This window comes from Choloepus didactylus, chromosome 3 (genome assembly GCF_015220235.1).
Source record: "Choloepus didactylus isolate mChoDid1 chromosome 3, mChoDid1.pri, whole genome shotgun sequence".
In the NCBI taxonomy this organism is placed as follows: domain Eukaryota; kingdom Metazoa; phylum Chordata; class Mammalia; order Pilosa; family Megalonychidae; genus Choloepus; species Choloepus didactylus.
In genome coordinates this window covers 198,759,415-198,785,417 of record NC_051309.1, presented here as the reverse complement: position 1 = coordinate 198,785,417, position 26,003 = coordinate 198,759,415, and the positions used below count along the sequence as shown (strand labels likewise).

The 26,003-nt window shown below is 37.5% G+C and overlaps 1 protein-coding gene across 5 annotated transcripts in view; it reads right to left on the bottom strand.

Moving 5' to 3' along the window:
• Window positions 1-26,003, bottom strand: part of WWC2 (WW and C2 domain containing 2) — a 255,600-nt gene that overhangs the window by 34,494 nt on the left and 195,103 nt on the right. For all 5 annotated transcript variants that reach the window (XM_037831062.1, XM_037831063.1, XM_037831064.1 and 2 more), the window contains 2 exons: window positions 24,253-24,445; window positions 22,473-22,631 (listed from right to left, as the gene is read on the bottom strand). In XM_037831062.1, the coding sequence (XP_037686990.1) occupies window positions 22,473-22,631; window positions 24,253-24,445 (352 nt within the window). The remainder of the gene's footprint in view (window positions 1-22,472; window positions 22,632-24,252; window positions 24,446-26,003) is intronic.

Sequence of the window (26,003 nt, the reverse complement as noted above, 5' to 3'; positions counted from 1 at the left end):
GAAAATTATAAAGCATATGAAAAAACCAGACAATATGGATAACCCAAGCCCAAGCACCCAAATCAAAAGACCAGAAGAGACACAGCACCTAGAGCAGCTACTCAAAGAACTAAAGATGAACAATGAGACCATAGTACGGGATATGAAGGAAATCAAGAAGACCCTAGAAGAGCATAAAGAAGACATTGCAAGACTAAATAAAAAAATGGATGATCTTATGGAAATTAAAGAAACTGTTGACCAAATTAAAAAGATTCTGGACACTCATAGTACAAGACTAGAGGAAGTTGAACAACGAATCAGTGACCTGGAAGATGACAGAATGGAAAATGAAAGCATAAAAGAAAGAATGGGGAAAAAAATTGAAAAACTCGAAATGGACCTCAGGGATATGATAGATAATATGAAACGTCCGAATATAAGACTCATTGGTGTCCCAGAAGGGGAAGAAAAGGGTAAAGGTCTAGGAAGAGTATTCAAAGAAATTGTTGGGGAAAACTTCCCAAATCTTCTAAACAACATAAATACACAAATCATAAATGCTCAGCGAACTCCAAATAGAATAAATCCAAAAAAACCCACTCCGAGACATATACTGATCACACTGTCAAACATAGAAGAGAAGGAGCAAGTTCTGAAAGCAGCAAGAGAAAAGCAATTCACCACATACAAAGGAAACAGCATAAGACTAAGTAGTGACTACTCAGCAGCCACCATGGAGGCAAGAAGGCAGTGGCACGATATATTTAAAATTCTGACTGAGAGGAATTTCCAGCCAAGAATACTTTATCCAGCAAAGCTCTCCTTCAAATTTGAGGGAGAGCTTAAATTTTTCACAGACAAAGAAATGCTGAGAGAATTTGCTAACAAGAGACCTGCCCTACTGGAGATACTAAAGGGAGCCCTACAGACAGAGAAACAAAGACAGGACAGAGAGACTTGGAGAAAGGTTCAGTACTAAAGAGATTCGGTATGGGTACAATAAAGGATATTAATAGAGAGAGGGAAAAATATGGCAAACATAATCCAAAGGATAAGATGGCCGATTCAAGAAATGCCTTCACGGTTTTAACGTTGAATGTAAATGGATTAAACTCCCCAATTAAAAGATATAGATTCGCAGAACGGATCAAAAAAAATGAACCATCAATATGTTGCATACAAGAGACTCATCTTAGACACAGGGACACAAAGAAACTGAAAGTGAAAGGATGGAAAAAAATATTTCATGCAAGCTACAGCCAAAAGAAAGCAGGTTGTAGCAATATTAATCTCAGATAAAATAGACTTCAAATGCAGGGATGTTTTGAGAGACAAAGAAGGCCACTACATACTAATAAAAGGGGCAATTCAGCAAGAAGAAATAACAATCGTAAATGTCTATGCACCCAATCAAGGTGCCACAAAATACATGAAAGAAACACTGGCAAAACTAAAGGAAGCAATTGATGTTTCCACAATAATTGTGGGAGACTTCAACACATCACTCTCTCCTATAGATAGATCAACCAGACAGAAGACCAGTAAGGAAATTGAAAACCTAAACAATCTGATAAATGAATTAGATTTAACAGACATATACAGAACATTACATCCCAAATCACCAGGATACACATACTTTTCTAGTGCTCACGGAACTTTCTCCAGAATAGATCATATGCTGGGACATAAAACAAGCCTCAATAAATTTAAAAAGATTGAAATTATTCAAAGCACATTCTCTGACCACAATGGAATACAATTAGAAGTCAATAACCATCAGAGACTTAGAAAATTCACAAATACCTGGAGGTTAAACAACACACTCCTAAACAATCAGTGGGTTTAAAGAAGAAATAGCAAGAGAAATTGCTAAATATATAGAGACGAATGAAAATGAGAACACAACATACCAAAACCTATGGGATGCAGCAAAAGCAGTGCTAAGGGGGAAATTTATAGCACTAAACGCATATATTAAAAAGGAAGAAAGAGCCAAAATCAAAGAACTAATGGATCAACCGAAGAAGCTAGAAAATGAACAGCAAACCAATCCTAAACCAAGTACAAGAAAAGAAATAACAAGGATTAAAGCAGAAATAAATGACATAGAGAACAAAAAAAACAATAGAAAGGATAAATATCACCAAAAGTTGGTTCTTTGAGAAGATCAACAAGATTGACAAGCCCCCTAGCTAGACTGACAAAATCAAAAAGAGAGAAGACCCATATAAACAAAATAATGAATGAAAAAGGTGACATAACTGCAGATCCTGAAGAAATTAAAAAAATTATAAGAGGATATTATGAACAACTGTATGGCAATAAACTGGATAATGTAGAAGAAATGGACAATTTCCTGGAAACATATGAACAACCTAGACTGACCAGAGAAGAAATAGAAGACCTCAACCAACCCATCACAAGCAAAGAGATCCAATCAGTCATCAAAAATCTTCCCACAAATAAATGCCCAGGGCCAGATGGCTTCACAGGGGAATTCTACCAAACGTTCCAGAAAGAACTGACACCAATCTTACTCAAACTCTTTCAAAACATTGAAAAAAATGGAACACTACCTAACTCATTTTATGAAGCTAACATCAATCTAATACCAAAACCAGGCAAAGATGCTATAAAAAAGGAAAACTACCGGCCAATCTCCCTAATGAATATAGATGCAAAAATCCTCAACAAAATACTTGCAAATCGAATCCAAAGACACATTAAAAAAATCATACACCATGACCAAGTGGGGTTCATTCCAGGCATGCAAGGATGGTTTCAACATAAGAAAAACAATCAATGTATTACAACACATTAAAAACTCGAAAGGGAAAAATCAATTGATCATCTCAATAGATGCTGAAAAAGCATTTGACAAAATCCAACATCCCTTTTTGATAAAAACACTTCAAAAGGTAGGAATTGAAGGAAACTTCCTCAACATGATAAAGAGCATATATGAAAAACCCACAGCCAGCATAGTACTCAATGGTGAGAGACTGAAAGCCTTCCCTCTAAGATCAGGAACAAGACAAGGATGCCCGCTGTCACCACTGTTATTCAACATTGTGCTGGAAGTGCTAGCCAGGGCAATCCGGCAAGACAAAGAAATAAAAGGCATCCAAATTGGAAAAGAAGAAGTAAAACTGTCATTGTTTGCAGATGATATGATCTTATATCTAGAAAACCCTGAGAAATCAACGATACACCTACTAGAGCTAATAAACAAATTTAGCAAAGTAGCGGGATACAAGATTAATGCACATAAGTCAGTAATGTTTCTATATGCTAGAAATGAACAAACTGAAGAGACACTCAAGAAAAAGATACCATTTTCAATAGCAACTAAAAAAATCAAGTACCTAGGAATAAACTTAACCAAAGATGTAAAAGACCTATACAAAGAAAACTACATAACTCTACTAAAAGAAATAGAAGGGGACCTTAAAAGATGGAAAAATATTCCATGTTCATGGATAGGAAGGCTAAATGTCATTAAGATGTCAATTCTACCCAAACTCATCTACAGATTCAATGCAATCCCAATCAAAATTCCAACAACCTACTTTGCAGACTTGGAAAAGCTAGTGATCAAATTTATTTGGAAAGGGAAGATGCCTCGAATTGCTAAAGACACTCTAAAAAAGAAAAACGAAGTGGGAGGACTTACACTTCCTGACTTTGAAGCTTATTATAAAGCCACAGTTGCCAAAACAGCATGGTACTGGCACAAAGATAGACATATAGATCAATGGAATCGAATTGAGAATTCAGAGATAGACCCTCAGATCTATGGCCGACTGATCTTTGATAAGGCCCCCAAAGTCACCGAACTGAGCCATAATGGTCTTTTCAACAAATGGGGCTGGGAGAGTTGGATATCCATATCCAAAAGAATGAAAGAGGACCCCTACCTCACCCCGTACACAAAAATTAACTCAAAATGGACCAAAGATCTCAATATAAAAGAAAGTACCATAAAACTCCTAGAAGATAATGTAAGGAAAACATCTTCAAGACCTTGTATTAGGAGGCCACTTCCTAGACTTTACACCCAAAGCACAAGCAACAAAAGAGAAAATAGATAAATGGGAACTCCTCAAGCTTAGAAGTTTCTGCACCTCAAAGGAATTTCTCAAAAAGGTAAAGAGGCAGCCAACTCAATGGGAAAAAATTTTTGGAAACCATGTATCTGACAAAAGACTGATATCTTGCATATACAAAGAAATCCTACAACTCAATGACAATAGTACAGACAGCCCAATTATAAAATGGGCAAAAGATATGAAAAGACAGTTCTCTGAAGAGGAAATACAAATGGCCAAGAAACACATGAAAAAATGTTCAGCTTCACTAGCTATTAGAGAGATGCAAATTAAGACCACAATGAGATACCATCTAACACCGGTTAGAATGGCTGCCATTAAACAAACAGGAAACTACAAATGCTGGAGGGGATGTGGAGAAATTGGAACTCTTATTCATTGTTGGTGGGACTGTATAATGGTTCAGCCACTCTGGAAGTCAGTCTGGCAGTTCCTTAGAAAACTAGATATAGAGTTACCATTCGATCCAGCGATTGCACTTCTCGGTATATACCCGGAAGATCGGAAAGCAGTGACACGAACAGATATCTGCACGCCAATGTTCATAGCAGCATTATTCACAATTGCCAAGAGATGGAAACAACCCAAATGTCCTTCAACAGATGAGTGGATAAATAAAATGTGGTATATACACACGATGGAATACTACGCGGCAGTAAGAAGGAACGATCTCGTGAAACATATGACAACATGGATGAACCTTGAAGACATAATGCTGAGCAAAATAAGCCAGGCACAAAAAGAGAAATATTATATGCTACCACTAATGTGAACTTTGAAAATGTAAAACAAATGGTTTATAATGTAGAATGTAGGGGAACTAGCAGTAGAGAGCAATTAAGGAAGGGGGAACAATAATCCAAGAAGAACAGATAAGCTATTTAACGTTCTGGGGATGCCCAGAAATGACTATGGTCTGTTAATTTCTGATGGATGTAGTAAGAACAAGTTCACTGAAATGTTGCTATATTATGTAACTTTCTTGGGGTAAAGTAGGAACATGTTGGAAGTTAAGCAGTTATCTTAGGTTAGTTGTCTTTTTCTTACTCCCTTGCTATGGTCTCTTTGAAATGTTCTTTTATTGTATGTTTGTTTTCTTTTTAACTTTTTTTTTTCATACAGTTGATTTAAAAAAGAAGGGAAAGTTAAAAAAAAAAAAAAAGAAAAAAGACAAACAAGGAAGAAAAAAAAAAAAGATGTAGTGCCCCCTTGAGGAGCCTGTGGAGAATGCAGGGGTATTCGCCTACCCCACCTCCATGGTTGCTAACATGACCACAGACATAGGGGACTGGTGGTTTGATGGGTTGAGCCCTCTACCATAAGTTTTACCCTTGGGAAGACGGTTGCTGCAAAGGAGAGGCTAGGCCTCCCTGTATTTGTGCCTAAGAGTCTCCTCCTGAATGCCTCTTTGTTGCTCAGATGTGGCCCTGTCTCTCTGGCTAAGCCAACTTGAAAGGTGAAATCACTGCCCTCCCCCCTACGTGGGATCAGACACCCAGGGAAGTGAATCTCCCTGGCAACGTGGAATATGACTCCCAGGGAGGAATGTAGACCCGGCATCGTGGGATGGAGAACATCTTCTTGACCAAAAGGGGGATGTGAAAGGAAATGAAATAAGCTTCAGTGGCAGAGAGATTCCAAAACGAGCCGAGAGATCACTCTGGTGGGCACTCTTACGCACACTTTAGACAACCTTTTTTAGGTTCTAAAGAATTGGGGTAGCTGGTGGTGGATACCTGAAACTATTAAACTACAACCCAGAACCCATGAATCTCGAAGACAGTTGTATAAAAATGTAGCTTATGAGGGGTGACAGTGGGATTGGGAATGCCATAAGGACCAAACTCCACTTTGTCTAGTTTATGGATGGATGTGTAGAAAAGTAGGGGAAGCAAACAAACAGATAAAGGTACCCAGTGTTCTTTTTTACTTCAATTGCTCTTTTTCACTCTAATTATTATTCTTGTTATTTTTGTGTGTGTGCTAATGAAGGTGTCAGGGATTGATTTAGGTGATGAATATACAACTATGTAATGGTACTGTAAACAATCGAAAGTACAATTTGTTTTGTATGACTGTGTGGTATGTGAATATATCTCAATAAAATGATGATAAAAAAAAATATATATATGTAAATAAAATATATGACAATAATCACACAAGGGAAGAAAGGGAACAAATGAAGTCTTATAAAATCTTTGCACTGTCTGGCAAAAAGTAAAAGTATTAATTAAAGTAGATTCTAATAAGTCAAAGAAATATCCTATTATCTCCTGGGTAACTGCAAAACATAAAAGACTATCAGTAATGAGTTAATAGAAGGGGGAATGAAAATTTTAAAATACGTAATTAATCCAAAAGAAGCTTAAAAGGGAACAAAGTTGGGACTAAAAGAAAACAAGTAGTAAGATAGTAGTTTCAAACCCAAATATATCAGTTATAACATTAACTATATATGAATTAAATATTCCAAATAAGAGATGAAGATTATAAGATTGGATAATAAACCAAATCAACTACATATTGGTTACAGGCAACAAACATTAAATATTGAAAGAAAAAGGATAGAAAAAGATAAGCCACATGAACACTAATCCATAAAAGGCTTATATAGCTATACTAATATCATACAGTAAAAAAGAAGTACCAGAAATAAAGAGGGACATTTCAAATGATAAAAGTGTCAGTTCAATAGGAGCAAACACAATGCTAAATTTATATTTACCTAATAACACAGATTCAAATTATATTAAGCAAAAACTAGAGCTGTGGAGCACTGCTCTAATCAACATAGCAGAATGAGAAACTTCAGGGCTCCACCCTGCCCTACCCCCCCACCCTGACACTTTGAACAACCAGAGAGAACTGGCAGAAATATCGTTTTCAAAGTTCCAGAAAACAGTTAAAGGGCTGCAGTCACTGGCTGAGTGCCAAATCAAGACAAAGGACACTTAAAAGCAGTAGGATATAGTGGCTCCTCCCCTATCCTCTCCCCAGCTCAGTGCATAGCCCGGCCCTCACTGCCAATGCAGGTCTCAGGTCCAGGTTCCGGAGGGAACAGAATAACCCTGGTGCACATACTGGGAGCATGTATGTCTGGCTCTGAGGAAACTACCACCTAGAATTTGCCCTGTGTGTAGAAGGCAGCTAACAGAACTCTCTTACAGGTCATGCTGCCTGGTGCAAAGGTTTGCTGGCTTTAGGACATATAATGCAGTGCATAGGACTGTGAGGAAACTGTTTCTTAGTGAAGAGGAGACAGTTATAATCATGTAAATAGGAGAATTCCTAGGGCCACCTGTGCATGCCCAAGACAAGATGCATGTGCAAAAAGGAAGGGACCAGGAAGGACCTTATGCTTTGGACTGGAGCTATTCTCTAAACTCATTGTATGGATAAGCCCTGAAGGAAAGCACTCCCACAGGTCAATCTGCCAAGACTGGGAAAGGTGTTTTATTTTTTTGGTCCACTCCTGGCAATCAAGGAAAGCCCTGTTACAATACAAGCTAGATACAAGCTTAAGGAACAGAAGCCTCAGAATGAAAATACCAGCAACAATACAGCACGAAAATATCAAAATGTCCAGGTATCAACAAAAGGTTACGAAACATACAAAGAAACAGGAAGTAATGGGACACACAAAGGAGAAGATTAAAGCATTAGAAACCATCAGTGAGGAGGACCAGACGTAGGACATATCAGACAAAAACTGAAAAAAATAGTCCTAAATATGCCAAAGAGCTAAAAGAAAACATGGACAAAGAATCAAAGGAAATCAGGAAAACAATAGGTGAACACAGAGAGAATATGAATAGAGAGATGGAAATTATGAAAGGAACAAAACAGCTGAAGAACACAGTAACAGAAATTGAACATTCCCTAGATAGGTCAACAGCAGATTGAAGGTGAAAGAAGAAAGAATTTGAAGATATGACAACTGAAAATCATTCAGTCTGAGGAGGAGAAGGAAGAAAGAATGAAGAAAAGTGAACAGAGCATGAAGAACCTGTGGGATACTGTCAATATACACCTTGTGGGACTCCCAGAAGAAGAAAACAGAGAGAAAGGGGCAGACAGAATATTCAAAGAAATAATGGCTGAAAACTTCCCAAATTTAAAGAAAAAACATGAATATACACATCCAAGATGCTCAATGAACTCCAAACAAGACAAACCCAAATAGACCCACACTACATCACGTTATATTCAAACTGTCAAATGTCAAAGATAAAAAGAAAATTCTGAAAGCCTTGAGAAGGAAGCAATGTGCCATGTACAAGGGAATCTCAGTAAGATTAAGTGCTGATTTCTCATGGGAAACCATGGAAGCAAGAAGGCAGTGGGAAGACATATTTAAAGTGCTGAAAACAAAAATTGCCACACAAGAATTCTATATCCAGCAAAACTGCCTTTCAAAAGAGAGATTAAGACATTCCCAGATAAACAAAAGCTGATGGAGTTCATCATCACTAGACTGGCCCTACAAGAAATGCTACAAAAGAGCTTTGCAAGTTAAAAAAAAAAGAGAACAATAGACAAATCCACATGAAGAAATAAAGATATCCAGTGAGGGTAAAAACATGGGCATATACAAATGCCATACTATTGTATTTTTTGGTTCACAACTCCACTTTTTACTCTCTACAGTATCTAAAAGGCACATGTAGTAAATGTAATGATAAGTTAGTGGTTTTGGATTCATAATGTGTAAACACGTATAGGAACATTTTGTGTATGGTATCGAAGTAAATTTGGTATCAATGTAAACAAGGTTGTTATAGATTTAGGATGCTAAATTTAAGATCCATGGTATCTTCAAAGAATATGCAAGCTTACAGAGGCAGCCATTAGAGTACAGGTTGCCAGAGGCAGGGGAGGGGCAGGTGGAATAGGGGAGTGGCTGCATAATGGGTGTAGGTTTCCTAATTGGGGAGACAGGAAAGTTTTAGTAATGGAAGGTGGTGATTAATCCCATTGAATGGTATGCTTTGGAGGGGTTGAGATTTTGGGAAAGTTTATGTTGCAAATATGTTCCAACAATTAAAAAAAAAAGAAAGAAAAAGAAAGTGCAATTAAGGTGATAATCACAATTAAATGTAATACATAGTCTTGGATGGGTCTAGACAGAGAGGAAGAAAGGCTCAAAAGAACATTATTGGAAACATGGAAAAAACTGGAATATAGACTGTAAGCTTTATATCAACGTTAAATTTCTTGAACTTGATAACTGTGTTTAAGGTGGTTACGTAAGTGAATATCCTCGTTCTTAGGAACTATACCTGGCAGTATTAAGTGTACAAGGAGCATTATCTACACAATCTTCATTCACATGTTCAGAAAACAATATGATAGATGGATGGATGGATAGATAGAATGATATAGCATGTCTGGCAAAATGTTAGAATTGGTGGATCTGGGTATCTGAGGGGAGGGGAAGGGCTAAGAGTATGGCTAAGACTATGCTGGAATTCTCTGTATGGGGTTTATATTACTTTTGTAACTAATCCTGCAATTTTGAAAGAATTCAAAATAAAAAGTTAAAAACCTAAGAACTAAAAATAAAAATAGACTTATCTACACACATAAATTGAAGATTTTAATGTACCTCTAAGCTAACAAAACAAGCAAACTGAAAAATCAGTACAGATACAAAAGATTTGGAACACAAAATTAACAAACTTGACCTGCAAACACAGAAATTACCAAACCAGATTCAAGAAGAAATGGAAAATCTCAACAGATTTATAACAAGTAAACAGGTTGAAACAGTAATCAAAACCTCCCAGCAAAGAAAAGGCCAGGATCGGATTGCTTCACTGGTGAATTCTATCATTCAAAGAAGAATGAACATAATCTTTATCAAATTCTTCCAAAAAACTGGAGAGGAGAAACACCTCCTAACTCACTCTGAGGACAGCATTTCCCTGGTATCAAAGCCAGATACAGAAATCAGAAGAAAGAAAATGCGAAATAACTGCCCTCATAAATATAGATGCAAAAATCCTTAACAAAATGCTAGCAAACAAAATCCAACAGCATAATAAAAGGATTATACACCATCATCAAGTGGAATTTATTCTAGGAATGCAAGGCTGGTTCAACATAAGAAATTCAATGTAATTCACATTAATAGAATGAAGGGGAGGGGGACAATCATGTCAACAAACATAAAAGACATGTGAAAAAACCCAGCACTCTTTCATGATAAAAACACTCAGAAAACTAGGACTAGAAAGGAACTTTCCCAATACGATAGAGAGCATTTTTGAAAAACCCACACCACAGCTAACATCATACTCAATGGTGAAAGCGTTCCACCTAAGATCAGGAACAAGATAAGAATGTCTACTCTTACCACTTCTATTCACATATTGTATTTGAAGTTCTTGCCAGGATAAACAAAACAAAACAAAAAGGAAATAATAGACAGATGTTTAAGGGACTAGGTAAAACTATATTTGCAGAAGATATGATCTTACAGAAAAAAATCTTAAAGAATCCACTAAAAAACTATTAAAATGAATAAACAAATTCGGGAAGGTTTCAGGATAAAAGACTGAGTCAATTGCAGAAAACTGAACAAAAATCAATTATAGCAATGGACAATATGAAAATGAATTTAAGAAACTAGTTCCACTTACAACAGCATCAAACCTGAACTCTAAATACTACAAGACACTGTAGAATGAAATTAAAGAAGACCTAAGTAAATCCTGTGTTCATGGATCAGAAGGCTTAGTACCTCCCAAGTTGATATACAGATTCAATGCAATCCTGATCAAAATCCCAGCTACCTTTTTTTGTTTTTGCAGAAATTTATAAGATGATCCCAAAATTTATATGGAAATGCAAAGGACCCTGAATAGCCAAAACAATCTTGAAAAAGTTCAAGTTGGAAGACTAGTACTTCCCAATTTCAAAATACACTACAGGAGGCGGGGCAAGATGGCAGACTGGTGAGCTGTATGTTTTAGTTACTCCTCCAGGAAAGTAGGTAGAAAACCAGGAACTGCGTGGACTGGACACCACAGAGCAATCTGACTTTGGGCATACTTCATACAACACTCATGAAAATGTGGAACTGCTGAGATCAGTGAAATCTGTAAGTTTTTGTGGCCAGGGGACCTGCACCCCTCCCTGCCAGGCTCAGTCCCATGGGAGGAGGGGCTGTCAGCTCCGGGAACGAGAAGGGAGAACTGCAGTGGCAGCCCTTATCGGAAACTCATTCTACTGATCCAAACTCCAACCATAGATAGACTGAGACCAGACACCAGAGAATCTGAGAGCAGCCAGCCCAGTAGAGAGAAGACAGGCATAGAAAAAAACAGCACGAAAAACTCCAAAATAAAAGAGGAGGATTTTTGGAGTTCTGGTGAACATAGAAAGGGGAAGGGCAGAGCTCAGGCCCTGAGGCTCATATGCAAATCCCGAAGAAAGCTGATCTCTCTGCCCTGTGGACCTTTCCTTAAGGGCCCTAATTGCTTTGTCTCTTAGCATTTCAATAACCCATTAGATCTCTGAGGAGGGCCCTTTTTTTTTTTTTAATCCTTTTTTTCTTTTTCTAAAACAATTACTCTAAGAAGCCCAATACAGAAAGTGTCAAAGACTTGCAATTGGGGCAGGTCAAGACAAGAGGAGAACTAAGAGAGCTCTGAGACAAAAGGCAATAATCCAGTGGCTGAGAAAATTCACTAAACACCACAACTTCCCAGGAAAAGGGGGGTGTCCGCTCACAGCCATCATCCTGGTGGACAGGAAACACTCCTGCCCATCGCCAGCCCCATACCCTAGAGCTGCCCCAGACAACCCAGTGTGATGGAAGGGCTTCAAATAACAGGAACACACCACAAAACTGCACGTGGACATTAGCCTTCCCTGCAACCTCAGCTGATTGTCCCAGAGTTGGGAAGGTGGAGCAGTGTGAATTAACAAAGCCCCATTCAGCCATCATTTCAGCAGACTGGGAGCCTCCCTACACAGCCCAGCAGCCCAGAACTGCCCTGGGGGGACGGCACTCACCTGTGACATAGCACAGTCATCCCTCAACAGAGGACCAGGGGGTGCACGGCCTGGAAGAGGGACACACTCACAAGTCTCAGGAGCCATACGCCAATACCAAGGACTTGTGGGTCAGTGGCAGAGACAAACTGTGGCAGGACTGAACTGAAGGATTAGACTATTGCAGCAGCTTTAAAACTCCAGGATCACCAGGGAGATTTGATTGTTAGAGCCACCCCCCTCCCTGACTGCCCAGAAACACGCCCCATATACAGGGCAGGCAACACCAACTACACACGCACAAGACTCACTCCTCGACTCACCACAAAGGCAAAGCAGGGGAGAACTAGCTTGTAGAGAACAGGTGGCTCGTGGGCGCCACCTCCTGGTTGCTTGGAGAGGGTATACTCCACGAAGCTGTAGATCTGATAAACTGGAGATAAGGACTTCAATTGGTCTACAAATCCTAAAAGAACCCTATCAAGTTCAGCAAATGCCAAGAGGCCAAAAACAACAGAAAATTATAAAGCATATGAAAAAAACAGACGATATGGATAACCCAAGCCCAAGCACCCAAATCAAAAGCTCAGAAGAGACACAGCACCTAGAGCAGCTACTCAAAGAACTAAAGATGAACAATGAGACCATAGTACGGGATACAAAGGATATCAAGAAGACCCTAGAAGAGCATAAAGAAGACATTGCAAAACTAAATAAAAAAATAGATGATCTTATGGAAATTAAAGAAACTGTTGACCAAATTAAAAAGATTCTGGACACTCATAGTACAAGACTAGAGGAAGCTGAACAACGAATCAGTGACCTGGAAGATGACAGAATGGAAAATGAAAGCATAAAAGAAAGAATGGGGAAAAAAATTGACAAAATCGAAACGGACCTCAGGGATATGATGGATAATATAAAACATCCGAATATAAGACTCATTGGTGTTCCAGAAGGGGAAGAAAAGGGTAAAAATCTAGGAAGAGTATTCAAAGAAATTGTTGGGGAAAACTTCCCAAATCTCCTAAACAACATAAATACACAAATCATAAATGCCCAGCGAACTCCAAATAGAATAAATCCAAATAAACCCACTCCGAGACATATTCTGATCACACTGTCAAACATGGAAGAGAAGGAGCAAGTTCTGAAAGCAGCAAGAGAAAAGCAATTCACCACATACAAAGGAAACAGCATAAGACTAAGTAGTGACTACTCAGCAGCCACCATGGAGGTGAGAAGGCAGTGGCATGATATATTTAAAATTCTGAGTGAGAAAAATTTCCAGCCAAGAATACTTTATGCAGCAAAGCTCTCCTTCAAATTTGAGGGAGAGCTTAAATTTTTCACAGACAAACAAATGTTGAGAGAATTTGCTAACAAGAGACCTGCCGTACTGGAGATACTAAAGGGAGCCCTACAGACAGAGAAACAAAGAAAGGACAGAGAGACCTGGAGAAAGGTTAAGTACTAAGAGATTTGGTATGGGTACAATAAAGGATATTAATAGAGAGAGGGGAAAAATATATATGACAAACATAAACCAAAGGATAAGATGGCTGATTCAAGAAATGCCTTCATGGTTACAACATTGAATGTAAATGGATTAAACTCCCCAATTAAAAGATATAGATTCGCAGAATGGATCAAAAAAAATGAACCGTCAATATGTTGCATATAAGAGACTCATTTTAGACACAGGGACACAAAGAAATTGAAAGTGAAAGGATGGAAAAAAATATTTCATGCAAGCTACAGCCAAAAGAAAGCAGGTGTAGCAATATTAATCTCAGATAAAATAGACTTGCAATGCAGGGATGTTTTGAGAGACAAAGAAGGCCACTACATACTAATACAAGGGGCAATTCAACAAGAAGAAATAACAATCATAAATGTCTATGCACCCAATCACGGTGCCACAAAATACATGAGAGAAACACTGGCAAAACTAAAGGAAGCAATTGATGTCTCCACAATAATTGTGGGAGACTTCAACACATCACTCTCTCCTATAGATAGATCAACCAGACAGAAGACCAATAAGGAAATTGAAAACCTAAACAGTCTGATAAATGAATTATATTTAACAGACATATACAGAACATTACATCCCAAATCACCAGGATACACATACTTTTCTAGTGCTCATGGAACTTTCTCCAGAATAGATCATATGCTGGGACATAAAACAAGCCTCAAGAAATTTAAAAAGATTGAAATTATTCAAACCACATTCTCTGACCACAATGGAATACAATTAGAAGTCAATAACCATCAGAGACTTAGAAAATTCACAAATACCTGGAGGTTAAACAACATACTCCTAAACAATCAGTGGGTTAAAGAAGAAATAGCAAGAGAAATTGCTAAATATATAGAGACGAATGAAAATGAGAACACAACATACCAAAACCTATGGGATGCAGCAAAAGCAGTGCTGAGGGGGAAATTTATAGCACTAAACGCATATATTAAAAAGGAAGAAAGAGCCAAAATCAAAGAACTAATGGATCAACTGAAGAAGCTAGAAAATGAACAGCAAACCAATCCTAAACCAAGTAGAAGAAAAGAAATAACAAGGATTAAAGCAGAAATAAATGACATAGAGAACAAAAAAACAATAGAGAGGATAAATATCACCAAAAGTTGGTTCTTTGAGAAGATCAACAAGATTGACAAGCCCCTAGCTAGACTGACAAAATCAAAAAGAGAGAAGACCCATATAAACAAAATAAGGAATGAAAAAGGTGACATAACTGCAGATCCTGAAGAAATTAAAAAAATTATAAGAGGATACTATGAACAACTGTATGGCAACAAACTGGATAATGTAGAGGAAATGGACAATTTCCTGGAAACATATGAACAACCTAGACTGACCAGAGAAGAAAGAGAAGACCTCAATCAACCCATCACAAGCAAAGAGATCCAATCAGTCATCAAAAATCTTCCCACAAATAAATGCCCAGGGCCAGATGGCTTCACAGGGGAATTCTACCATACTTTCCAGAAAGAACTGACACCAATCTTACTCAAACTCTTTCAAAACATTGAAAAAAATGGAACACTACCTAACTCATTTTATGAAGCTAACATCAATCTAATACCAAAACCAGGCAGAGATGCTACAAAAAAGGAAAACTACCGGCCAATCTCCCTAATGCATATAGATGCAAAAATCCTCAACAAAATACTTGCAAATCGAATCCAAAGACACATTAAAAAAATCATACACCATGACCAAGTGGGGTTCATTCCAGGCATGCAAGGATGGTTCAACATAAGAAAATCAATCAATGTATTACAACACATTAACAAGTCAAAAGGGAAAAATCAATTGATCATCTCAATAGATGCTGAAAAAGCATTTGACAAAATCCAACATCCCTTTTTGATAAAAACACTTCAAAAGGTAGGAATTGAAGGAAACTTCCTCAATATGATAAAGAGCATATATGAAAAACCCACAGCCAGCATAGCACTCAATGGTGAGAGACTGAAAGCCTTCCCTCTAAGATCAGTCACCATTGTTATTCAACATTGTGCTGGAAGTGCTAGCCAGGGCAATCTGGCAAGACAAAGAAATAAAAGGCATCCAAATTGGAAAAGAAGAAATAAAACTGTCATTGTTTGCAGATGATATGATCTTATATCTGGAAAACCCTGAGAAATCGACGATACAGCAACTAGAGCTAACAAATTTAGCAAAGTAGCAGGACACAAGATTAATGCACATAAGTCAGTAATGTTTCTATATGCTAGAAATGAACAAACTGAAGAGACACTTAAGAAAAAGATACCATTTTCAATAGCAACTAAAAAAATCAAGTACCTAGGAATAAACTTAACCAAAGATGTAAAAGACCTATACAAAGAAAACTACATAACTCTACTAAAAGAAATAGAAGGGGACCTTAAAAGATGGAAAAATATTCCATGTTCATGGATAGGAAGGCTAAATGTCATTAAGATGTCAATTCTACCCAAACTCATCTACAGATTCAATGCAATCCCAATCAAAATTCCAACAACCTACTTTGCAGACTTGGAAAAGCTAGTTATCAAATTTATTTGGAAAGGGAAGATGCCTCGAATTGCTAAAGACACTCTAAAAAAGAAAAACGAAGTGGGAGGACTTACACTCCCTGACTTTGAAGCTTATTATAAAGCCACAGTTGCCAAAACAGCATGGTACTGGCACAAAGATAGACATATAGATCAATGGAATCGAATTGAGAATTCGGAGATAGACCCTCAGATCTATGGCCGACTGATCTTTGATAAGGCCCCCAAAGTCACTGAACTGGGTCATAATGGTCTTTTCAACAAATGGGGCTGGGAGAGTTGGATATCCATATCCAAAAGAATAAAAGAGGACCCCCACCTCACACCCTACACAAAAATTAACTCAAAATGGATGAAAGATCTCAATATAAAAGAAAGTACCATAAAACCATTTAACGTTCTGGGGATGCCCAGGAATGACTATGGTCTGTTAATTTCTGATGGATATAGTAGGAGCAAGTTCACAGAAATGTTGCTATATTAGGTAACTTTCTTGGGGTAAAGTAGGAACATGTTGGAAGTTAAGCAGTTATCTTAGGTTAGTTGTCTTTTTCTTACTCCCTTGTTATGGTCTCTTTGAAATGTTCTTTTATTGTATGTTTGTTTTCTTTTTAACTTTTTTTTCATACAGTTGATTTAAAAAAGAAGGGAAAGTTAAAAAAAAGAAAAAAAAAAAAAACAAGGAAGAAAAAAAAAGATGCAGTGCCCCCTTGAGGAGCCTGTGGAGAATGAGGGGTATTCGCCTACCCCACCTCCATGGTTGCTAACATGACCACAGACATAGGGGACTGGTGGTTTGATGGGCTGAGCCCTCTACCACAGGTTTTACCCTTGGGAAGACGGTCGCTGCAAAGGAGAGGCTAGGCCTCCCTATGGTTGTGCCTAAGAGCCTCCTCCCAAATGCCTCTTTGTTGCTCAGATGTGGCCCTGTCTCTCTAGCTAAGCCAACTTGAAAGGTGAAATCACTGCCCTCCCCCCTACGTGGGATCAGACACCCAGGGGAGTGAATCTCCCTGGCAACGTGGAATATGACTCCCGGGGAGGAATGTAGACCTGGCATCGTGGGATGGAGAACATCTTCTTGACCAAAAGGGGGATGTGAAAGGAAATGAAATAAGCTTCAGTGGCAGAGAGAATCCAAAAGGAGCCGAGAGGTCACTCTGGTGGGCACTCTTACGCACACTTTAGACAACCCTTTTTAGGTTCTAAAGAATTTGGGTAGCTGGTGGTGGACACCTGAAACTATCAAACTACAACCCAGAACCCATGAATCTCGAAGACAGTTGTATAAAAATGTAGCTTATGAGGGGTGAGAAGGGGATTGGGAAAGCCATAAGGACCACACTCCACTTTGTCTAGTTCATGGATGGATGAGTAGAAAAATAGGGGAAGGAAACAAACAGACAAAGGTGCCCAGTGTTCTTTTTTACTTCAATTGCTCTTTTTCACCCTAATTATTATTCTTGTTATTCTTGTGTGTGTGCTAATGAAGGTGTCAGGGATTGATTTGGGTGATGAATGTACAACTATGTAATGGTTCTGTGAACAATCGAAAGTACGATTTGTTTTGTATGACTGCGTGGTATATGAATATATCTCAATAAAATGAAGATTAAAAAAAAAAAATAAAGAAACAAGAGTTGTAAGTGGCATACCAAGGTTCACAATAAAACAACAGTGTGTAAATTAGGACCACTGCTCTGAGAATTCCAAGGCTTTAATTCACAATATCTATTGAGCTGTCAAACAAAGTATATAGGAAAGAAAGAATCTGTTGATAATGTAATGGTTTTTCTCAAGTAAAACAAGAAATATATACTAAAAAAAAAACAAAAAACAAAACAAAACAAAAAAAAACTCTTAGAAGATAATGTAGGAAAACATCTTCAAGACCTTGTATTAGGCGGCCACTTCCTAGACTTTACACCCAAAGCACAAGCAACAAAAGAAAAAATAGATAAATGGGAACTCCTCAAGCTTAGAAGTTTCTGCACCTCAAAGGAATTTCTCAAAAAGGTAAAGAGGCAGCCAACTCAATGGGAAAAAATTTTTGGAAACCATGTATCTGACAAAAGACTGATATCTTGCATATATAAAGAAATCCTACAACTCAATGACAATAGTACAGACAGCCCAATTATAAAATGGGCAAAAGATATGAAGACAGTTCTCTGAAGAGGAAATACAAATGGCCAAGAAACACATGAAAAAATGTTCAGCTTCACTAGCTATTAGAGAGATGCAAATTAAGACCACAATGAGATACCATCTAACACCGGTTAGAATGGCTGCCATTAAACAAGCAGGAAACTACAAATGCTGGAGGGGAAGTGGAGAAATTGGAACTCTTATTCATTGTTGGTGGGAGTGTATAATGGTTCAGCCACTCTGGAAGTCAGTCTGGCAGTTCCTTAGAAAACTAGATATAGAGTTACCATTCAATCCAGCGATTGCACTTCTCGGTATATACCCGGAAGACCGGAAAGCAGTGACACGAACAGATATCTGCATGCCAATGTTCATAGCAGCATTATTCACAATTGCCAAGAGATGGAGACAACCCAAATGTCCTTCAACAGATGAGCGGATAAATAAAATGTGGTATATACACACGATGGAATACTACGTGGCAGTAAGAAGGAACGATCTCGTGAAACATATGACAACATGGATGAACCTTGAAGACATAATGCTGAGCGAAATAAGCCAGGCACAAAAAGAGAAATATTATATGCTACCACTAATGTGAACTTTGAAAAATGTAAAACAAATGGTTTATAATGTAGAATGTAGGGGAACTAGCAATAGAGAGCTATTAAGGAAGGGGGAACAATAATCCAAGGAGAACAGATAAGCTATTTAACGTTCTGGGGATGCCCAGGAATGACTATGGTCTGTTAATTTCTGATGGATATAGTAGGAACAAGTTCACAGAAATGTTACTATATTAGGTAACTTTCTTGGGGTAAAGTAGGAACATGTGTGAAGTAAAGCAGTTATCTTAGGTTTGTTGTCTTTTTCTTACTCCCTTGTTATGGTCCCTTTGAAATGTTCTTTTATCATGTTTTGATTTTTTTTTTTCATACAGCTGATTTAAAAAAAAAAAACAAGGAGAAAAATATGTAGAGCCCCCTTGAGGAGCCTGTGGAGAATGCAGGGGTATTGGCCTACCCCACCTCGATGGTTGCTAACATGACCACAGACATAGGGGACTGGTGGTTTGATGGGTTGAGCCCTCTACCATAGGATTTACCCTTGGGAAGACGGTTGCTGCAAAGGAGAGGCTAGGACTCCCTATAATTGTGCCTAAGAGCCTCTTCTCGAATGCCTCTTTGTTGCTCAGATGTGGCCCTCTCTCTCTAGCTAAGCCAACTTGAAAGGTGAAATCACTGCCCGCCCCCCACTACTGGGATCAGACACCCAGGGGAGTGAATCTCCCTGGCAACGTGGAATATGACTCCTGGGGAGGAATGTAGACCTGGCATCGTGGGACGGAGAACATCTTCTTGACCAAAAGGGGGATGTGAAAGGAAATGAAATGAGCTTCAGTGGCAGAGAGATTCCAGAAGGAGCCAAGAGGTCACTCTGGTGGGCACTCTTATGCACACTTTAGACAACCCTTTTTAGGTTCTAAGAATTGGGGTAGCTGGTGGTGGATACCTGAAAGTATCAAACTACAACCCAGAACCCATGAATCTCAAAGACAATTGTATAAAAATGTAGCTTATGAGGGGTGACAACGGGATTGGGAAAGCCATAAGGACCACACTCCCCTTTGTCTAGTTTATGGATGGAAGAGTAGAAAAATAGGGGAAGGAAACAAACAAACAGACAAAGGTACCTAGTGTTCTTTTTTACTTCAATTGCTCTTTTTCACTTTAATTATCATTCTTGTTATTTTTGTGTGTGTGCTAATGAAGGTGTCAGGGATTGATTTTGGTGATGAATGTACAACTATGTAATGGTACTATGAACAATTGAATGTACGATTTGTTTTGTATGACTGCGTGGTATGTGAATATATGTCAATAAAATGAAGATAAAAAAAAGAAAATACATGGGGGTAATGAAAATAAATGCACAAAAAGCCTGTGTGTATGGAGAAAAAAAATACACTATAAAGCTCAGGAATCAAGATAGTGTGATACTGGCATAAAGGTAGATATATAAATTAATGGAACAGAATTGAGTATCCAGAAATAAACCCTCACATTTATGGTAAACTGATTTTTGACAAGTGTGCCAAGAAAATTCAAATGGGGAAAGAAAAGTCTTTTCAATAAATAATGCTGGGATAACTGCATATCCATATGGCAAGTAAGAAGTTGGACTCTTTCCTCACACTATACATAAAAATCAACTCAAAAGTCTGAAATGTAGGACTGAGACAATAAAATTCTTAGAAGAATCATAAGAGTAAATCTTTGTGACATTGTGTTAGGCAAACCCTTCTTAGATATGGCACTAATGACAAAAGCAATATAAGAACAAACAGATAAATTGGACTCCCATCAAAATTAAAAACTTTTGTGCTAAAAATGAAACCATTAAGAAATGAAAAGACAAGACACAGAATGACAGAAAGTATCTGCAAATCATTAATCTAATAAGGGATATATCAAAAATTTACAAAATTGAAGAATAAAAATAACCTGTTTAAAATTGGACAAGGGGTCTATATAGACATTTATTAAAAAAAAAAAAAAAAGACAAGCAAATGGCCAACAAACCCATGAAAAATTGCTCAACATCATTAGTCATTAGGAAAATAAAAATCAAAACCACAATGAGATACCACTTCATATCCAGTAGATGGCTGTAATCCGAAAGACAGACAATAACAAGACAGAGAATAACAAGGATGTAGAGAAACTGGAACCCTCATACTCAACTGCTAGGAAAGTAACATGGTGCAGCAACTTTGGAAAACAGTCTGGCGGTTCCTCAAAAGGTTAAAGAAATTCACTACTAGGTTTATACCCAAAAGAAATGAAAACACATAATCATGTAAATACTTGTTCATAGTATTGTTTCTCATAATAGTAAAAAACTGGAAACAATCCAAAAGCTCATCAGCTAATGAATGGATAAACAAAATGTGGTATGTACATACGATAGAATATTATCTGGTAATAAAGGAATGTGGTAGTGACACATACTACTACAACATGTACGAACTTGAAAATGTTACACTAAGTGAAATAAGATGGTTACAAAAGGACGCATATTGTGTCCATTCATATGAAATGCCCAGAATAAACAAATTTACAGAGATAGGAAGAAGATTAGTAGTTGCCTGGAAGGGTGGGATGGGGAGGCTGTTGAGGAGAGAATGGGGAGTGACTGCTAAAGGGTACTGGGCTTCTTTTGGGAGTAATGAAAATGTACTAAAACTGATTTTGGTGATGGTTGCACAACTCTGAATGCACAAAATCCATTTTGAATTGTGCACTTTAAATGGGTGAACTGTATGGTATCTGAATTATATAAAAATAAAACTGTTAAAAATAACTTATATATCCTGTGACTATTTATAAAAGTATTCTTAAAGACAGAAATTATATTTCACCATCTTGTGTGCCTTACTTAGAGTCTACCACAGACACAGGCACCTAACATAAGCTCTACTGACACATCTGTTTCCCTTCTAACACTTACCACAATGTCCAATAGTTTCTTGCACACATCAGATGATCGAGAAAGCACTGCTGCTTAATTATCTGACTTTTGCTTAGTAAACTCTTACCTCATGGATAATCTAAAGTAAACTTAACCCAGTAACAAAGATGATAAATGCCAAATTAGTGATGGCCTCATAAAATATCCCTTTGTAAAGCCCTTGAGGTATTAAAGACGACTATTTGTTACAACAAACTTTTTAATTGAAAATAACTAGTTTTACAAATGTAAAACTAGGACACCATTTAAGCTTAATAATTTATAATTTACAACATGAGTTCCAAATGTATAACCTAACAGTGGAATCAAATGTGTGAACACAATGTATAAAAATATAAATTTGAATCAAAAGATTTTCCATGGTCACTTAAGCAATGAAGCCTCCATATCAATTTATTTTTATAGAAAGTGTGAGCAGAAAAGAGTGATCCTTTTATAAACCATGCCTGAAACAAAGTTGGAAATGATCTCCTTTTTTTCCTTTTAGGGAAGCTGGGGAGAAACTGAAAGCTCTGAAGAGAGAAAAAGGAAGGACAATGAATAAAAGGAGAGTGAATAAAAACACATTATCATAGCATTCTATATTGCACATTATTTTATTAAATGTTAATAACTTTTTCTCTAATTTTGACTCACCAAATCTATGGAGTCTACTGATGGCTGTTTTGGTTGAAAATCCTCATTTTCTTCTTCATGCTTTTTGTAAGGCATTTGTTTGGAAGGAAGCAAGTTATACCACAGTGTGAAAATCTCATTGGAAAATGGTAAATCTGCCAGGCTAATCTGAGTTCCAGCCTATGTGAAGAAAAAAAAAAAAAAAAGAGAGAGAGAGAAAATAAAATGTATTTTCTCCCTTGGATACAGTTAAGATTATTGGGTGAGCTTGTTTTAGGGGAAAAATAAATAAATAAACAAACAAACAAACAAACAAATAAATAAAGTAATGCTTATGATATAAAGCACTGGTAGATTTTTGTTTTAACACCTAAAGATCCCCTATATTTTCACGTCTGACTAAATAGAAAATAATTCCCAATCTGAAAGCTAACACTGGGACTATTTTGTGAGATACTATTTTGCCAATACCTAAAGCTATATATTAAATTATTTAAGAAATGACTAAGCATGTACCACTTTTGCAAGTCTGGAATTATTTCTGTATGAAAAGTTAACAATAAATAATAAGCATAAACCATGATATTATTTATGCTGTAAGAGTCACTTGATTATTACTCAAAAAGCCATTATCTATAGGAAAATTTAAAAGGCTTTCATATTCCACCAAATCATGCATAATTATCAATCAGAACCTAAATTAAACTGCACCAATTTTTAAAAGGCTATCAATTGAGAAACTTAAACATTTTCTTTGGGACATATGTGATCATTCAGATTTTCATCTGTAGATTTTAAACTTTTTTATCTCAGCAAGACACAAATCTAAACATAAGTATCTTCTATTTCACAGACTGAATGTGTATTCTTTTGTATTCAAGTTTATTGGAGCCTCTGACACACATACCTATTATACTAAAAACTTTCTGACAGTCTGCCTGCTATTTTTTCCTTTTTCATGCCTTTAAACTTTGTTCATAATGAAACATTAGGTTTTGCGCTTCCTCTTGGGTGGTGGAAAAAAGTTCAATTAGAAAGAGATTTTTGAACACATGGGCACAACTCTATTATGCACACATTTGAACACCTGGTATTTCACTTGTATGTAAAGGTTTTCTGGTTATTATGCAAAACAGTGTTTTAAACTCATTATTAGTTATGTGTGAATTCCTTCTGCTTTAGCATTTAAACATCATATTACTCTAAACAGTAAGCTACAGAAGTGCTTAACACCATGGCAGGGGCAAGGGGGAAGAATGAACTGAATGAAAGAGCTATCTACTCAGGGTTTTAGTGAATTCAAATCTGCAAGAATGTGGGTTGTCTTTTTGATACCTGGCTCCATCATTCACAAGCTGTGTAACCCTGGACACATTTTCTCTTTAAGCTGTTCTTTATCAAAAGGTGGGGGATAATCATACCTTTTTCATAAGATTCTCATGAGGATTAAATGAGATAATGTATATAAAGCACTTAGCACAAGGCTCAGCATTGGGAATAATAAGCACACCTCACAACAGAGGTAAAAGTCCTTCTTCAGCCAAAGGATAGAAATGGAAAACAGCTTTCACATAAAAGCTGTTATAAACCAGAATTTATAAGCAAATCTGAAAGGTCTGGAACAAGAGAATGAAGAAAGAAGTCACCATCACAGAAAAAGTAAAAACAACCAAGGGATATGCACCAAGGCATTGTGACCAACTGTGGGGATTTCAGGGCTGGCAAAATAGCAGCTATAAAATATTCTCAGAATAGACAATAATAAATGTTACTCGATAGTGATAATCATGAAAAATCCTACCAGGCATTCTTCCCTTTTGTTTTTGCTGACAGAGCAAAGATCTACTCTCAGTGTCTTCTGTTGTAAGGCTGTTTGGGAAATGGCTACTCTGAATACATCATTGAACAAAATGGATTCTGTGGCTGGATGGACTTTTGTTCGGAACAGACAGCTGACATCAGTTGAGGAGGGAAGTACAGCAACCCTAAAATATCTGCAAAAAAACGAGAGTAAAACGGATTGAATTCACACTATCATTTTGAAATTAACCGCAAAATAAAGAAATACGAGGGGACGTGGAGATTATCAACCCAAAAGCTCTGCTGCCATAATGGATTGGAGCTCAGCTGCAGAGGCTTGTCCTTAGCCGCCTGTGCTGGCTGTGGCGCTGAGCCTGCAGGCGCCCCGCCTGCCGCACCCCACTTCCTGAGGCCTCCAATGGGGCTGCTGCAAAGGCCATGATTAAGAAACTGAAGAAGAGCAAAGCCACTGGTACAGACAGATTTAACTTCCCACCTGCCCCAAGCACGGCCAACTCCAAAATAGTTATTTCTGAGTCTGGAATGGTAGGAGCACCACAAAGCAGACAGATCCTGGTAAATTTACCCCAAAGAATCCTCAGCCTGAGTATTAAACAATAGATGCTGACAATCATTTCCCAGGCATGGAATACATTATACTACTGGAGAAAAAGAAAGGCTAAGCAGCATGATGTTAAGAAAATTTAAAACAGATGAAATGACAATTCAAAAATATCACCGTCCAGGACTTCAGAAGTCTCAGATATGGCAAACTATTTTAAGAGTCTTATGCTTTGTAAAGTTCATAACTTCTAATAACAATTTCAAGTGGATTTTCTGAGGGCATAATATATGAGGCCTCACAATTCTTAGAAATAGCATGAGGTGTTTTCTTTTAAATCCTGGAAAGAGACCACCCACTAAATTTCCCACCCCTTTCCAGATCTGTCTAATTTATATGCTAAAAGGGGCCTTTCTCCAATTATAAAAGCTGTAAATTCAAATGTGAACTGAAGAATGTCCTATTATTTGTGGATATCAAGATTAACTATGGAGAGTCAACATGTAAAACCTAGTGGAGCTTGGGTCACTGCTGTTGACTGAAAAGTCTCATGAGGACACAGCTCACTTCCCCTGGGAGCTGTAGATTCAGTAGCAGAAAATCCTTTTTTTCCTGCCTTCATGGAGAACCTATAAAGGAGATGTATATTAGAGAGCCAGAACGGAGGGAAGGACATTTCTGTTCTGCCAGCTTTCAATTTTACTCTGTCACCAGTGGCCTAACCACATAAGGGATCTTAAAATGTTTCCCCACATATATCAAAAGCCAGATTTTAAGTGATTAAGAGCCAAAGGCACAAAAAAGAAGGTATGAGGTTCTTATTATGCTGAGGGGGAAGAGGGTCTTCTTAAGAGCATCCCCCAAACTGGAAGCAGGCAAACTGTGAGTCATTTGTGAAAATGCTGTGGTGCTGCCAACCAGCTGAAGCATAAACGTGGTTTTTATCAGAATTAATAATCAAAATATAAGATGTGTAGTTAGTGGTATTTTATGGATAGTTGACACCAAATAGTCACTTTCAGTAGTGTCATTATTTAGGTCAAGATTTTTAAAAATGGGTTTAAGAAAGAATTGCCATCTATCTCAGGAATGTTCAGACCAGATAAGTAAGTAACTGCATACCCCCTGGGGAGCAGAATAGAGTTCTGGGCTCACAGGTTAAGCTGAGTACTATATAGAGTATTGCCATA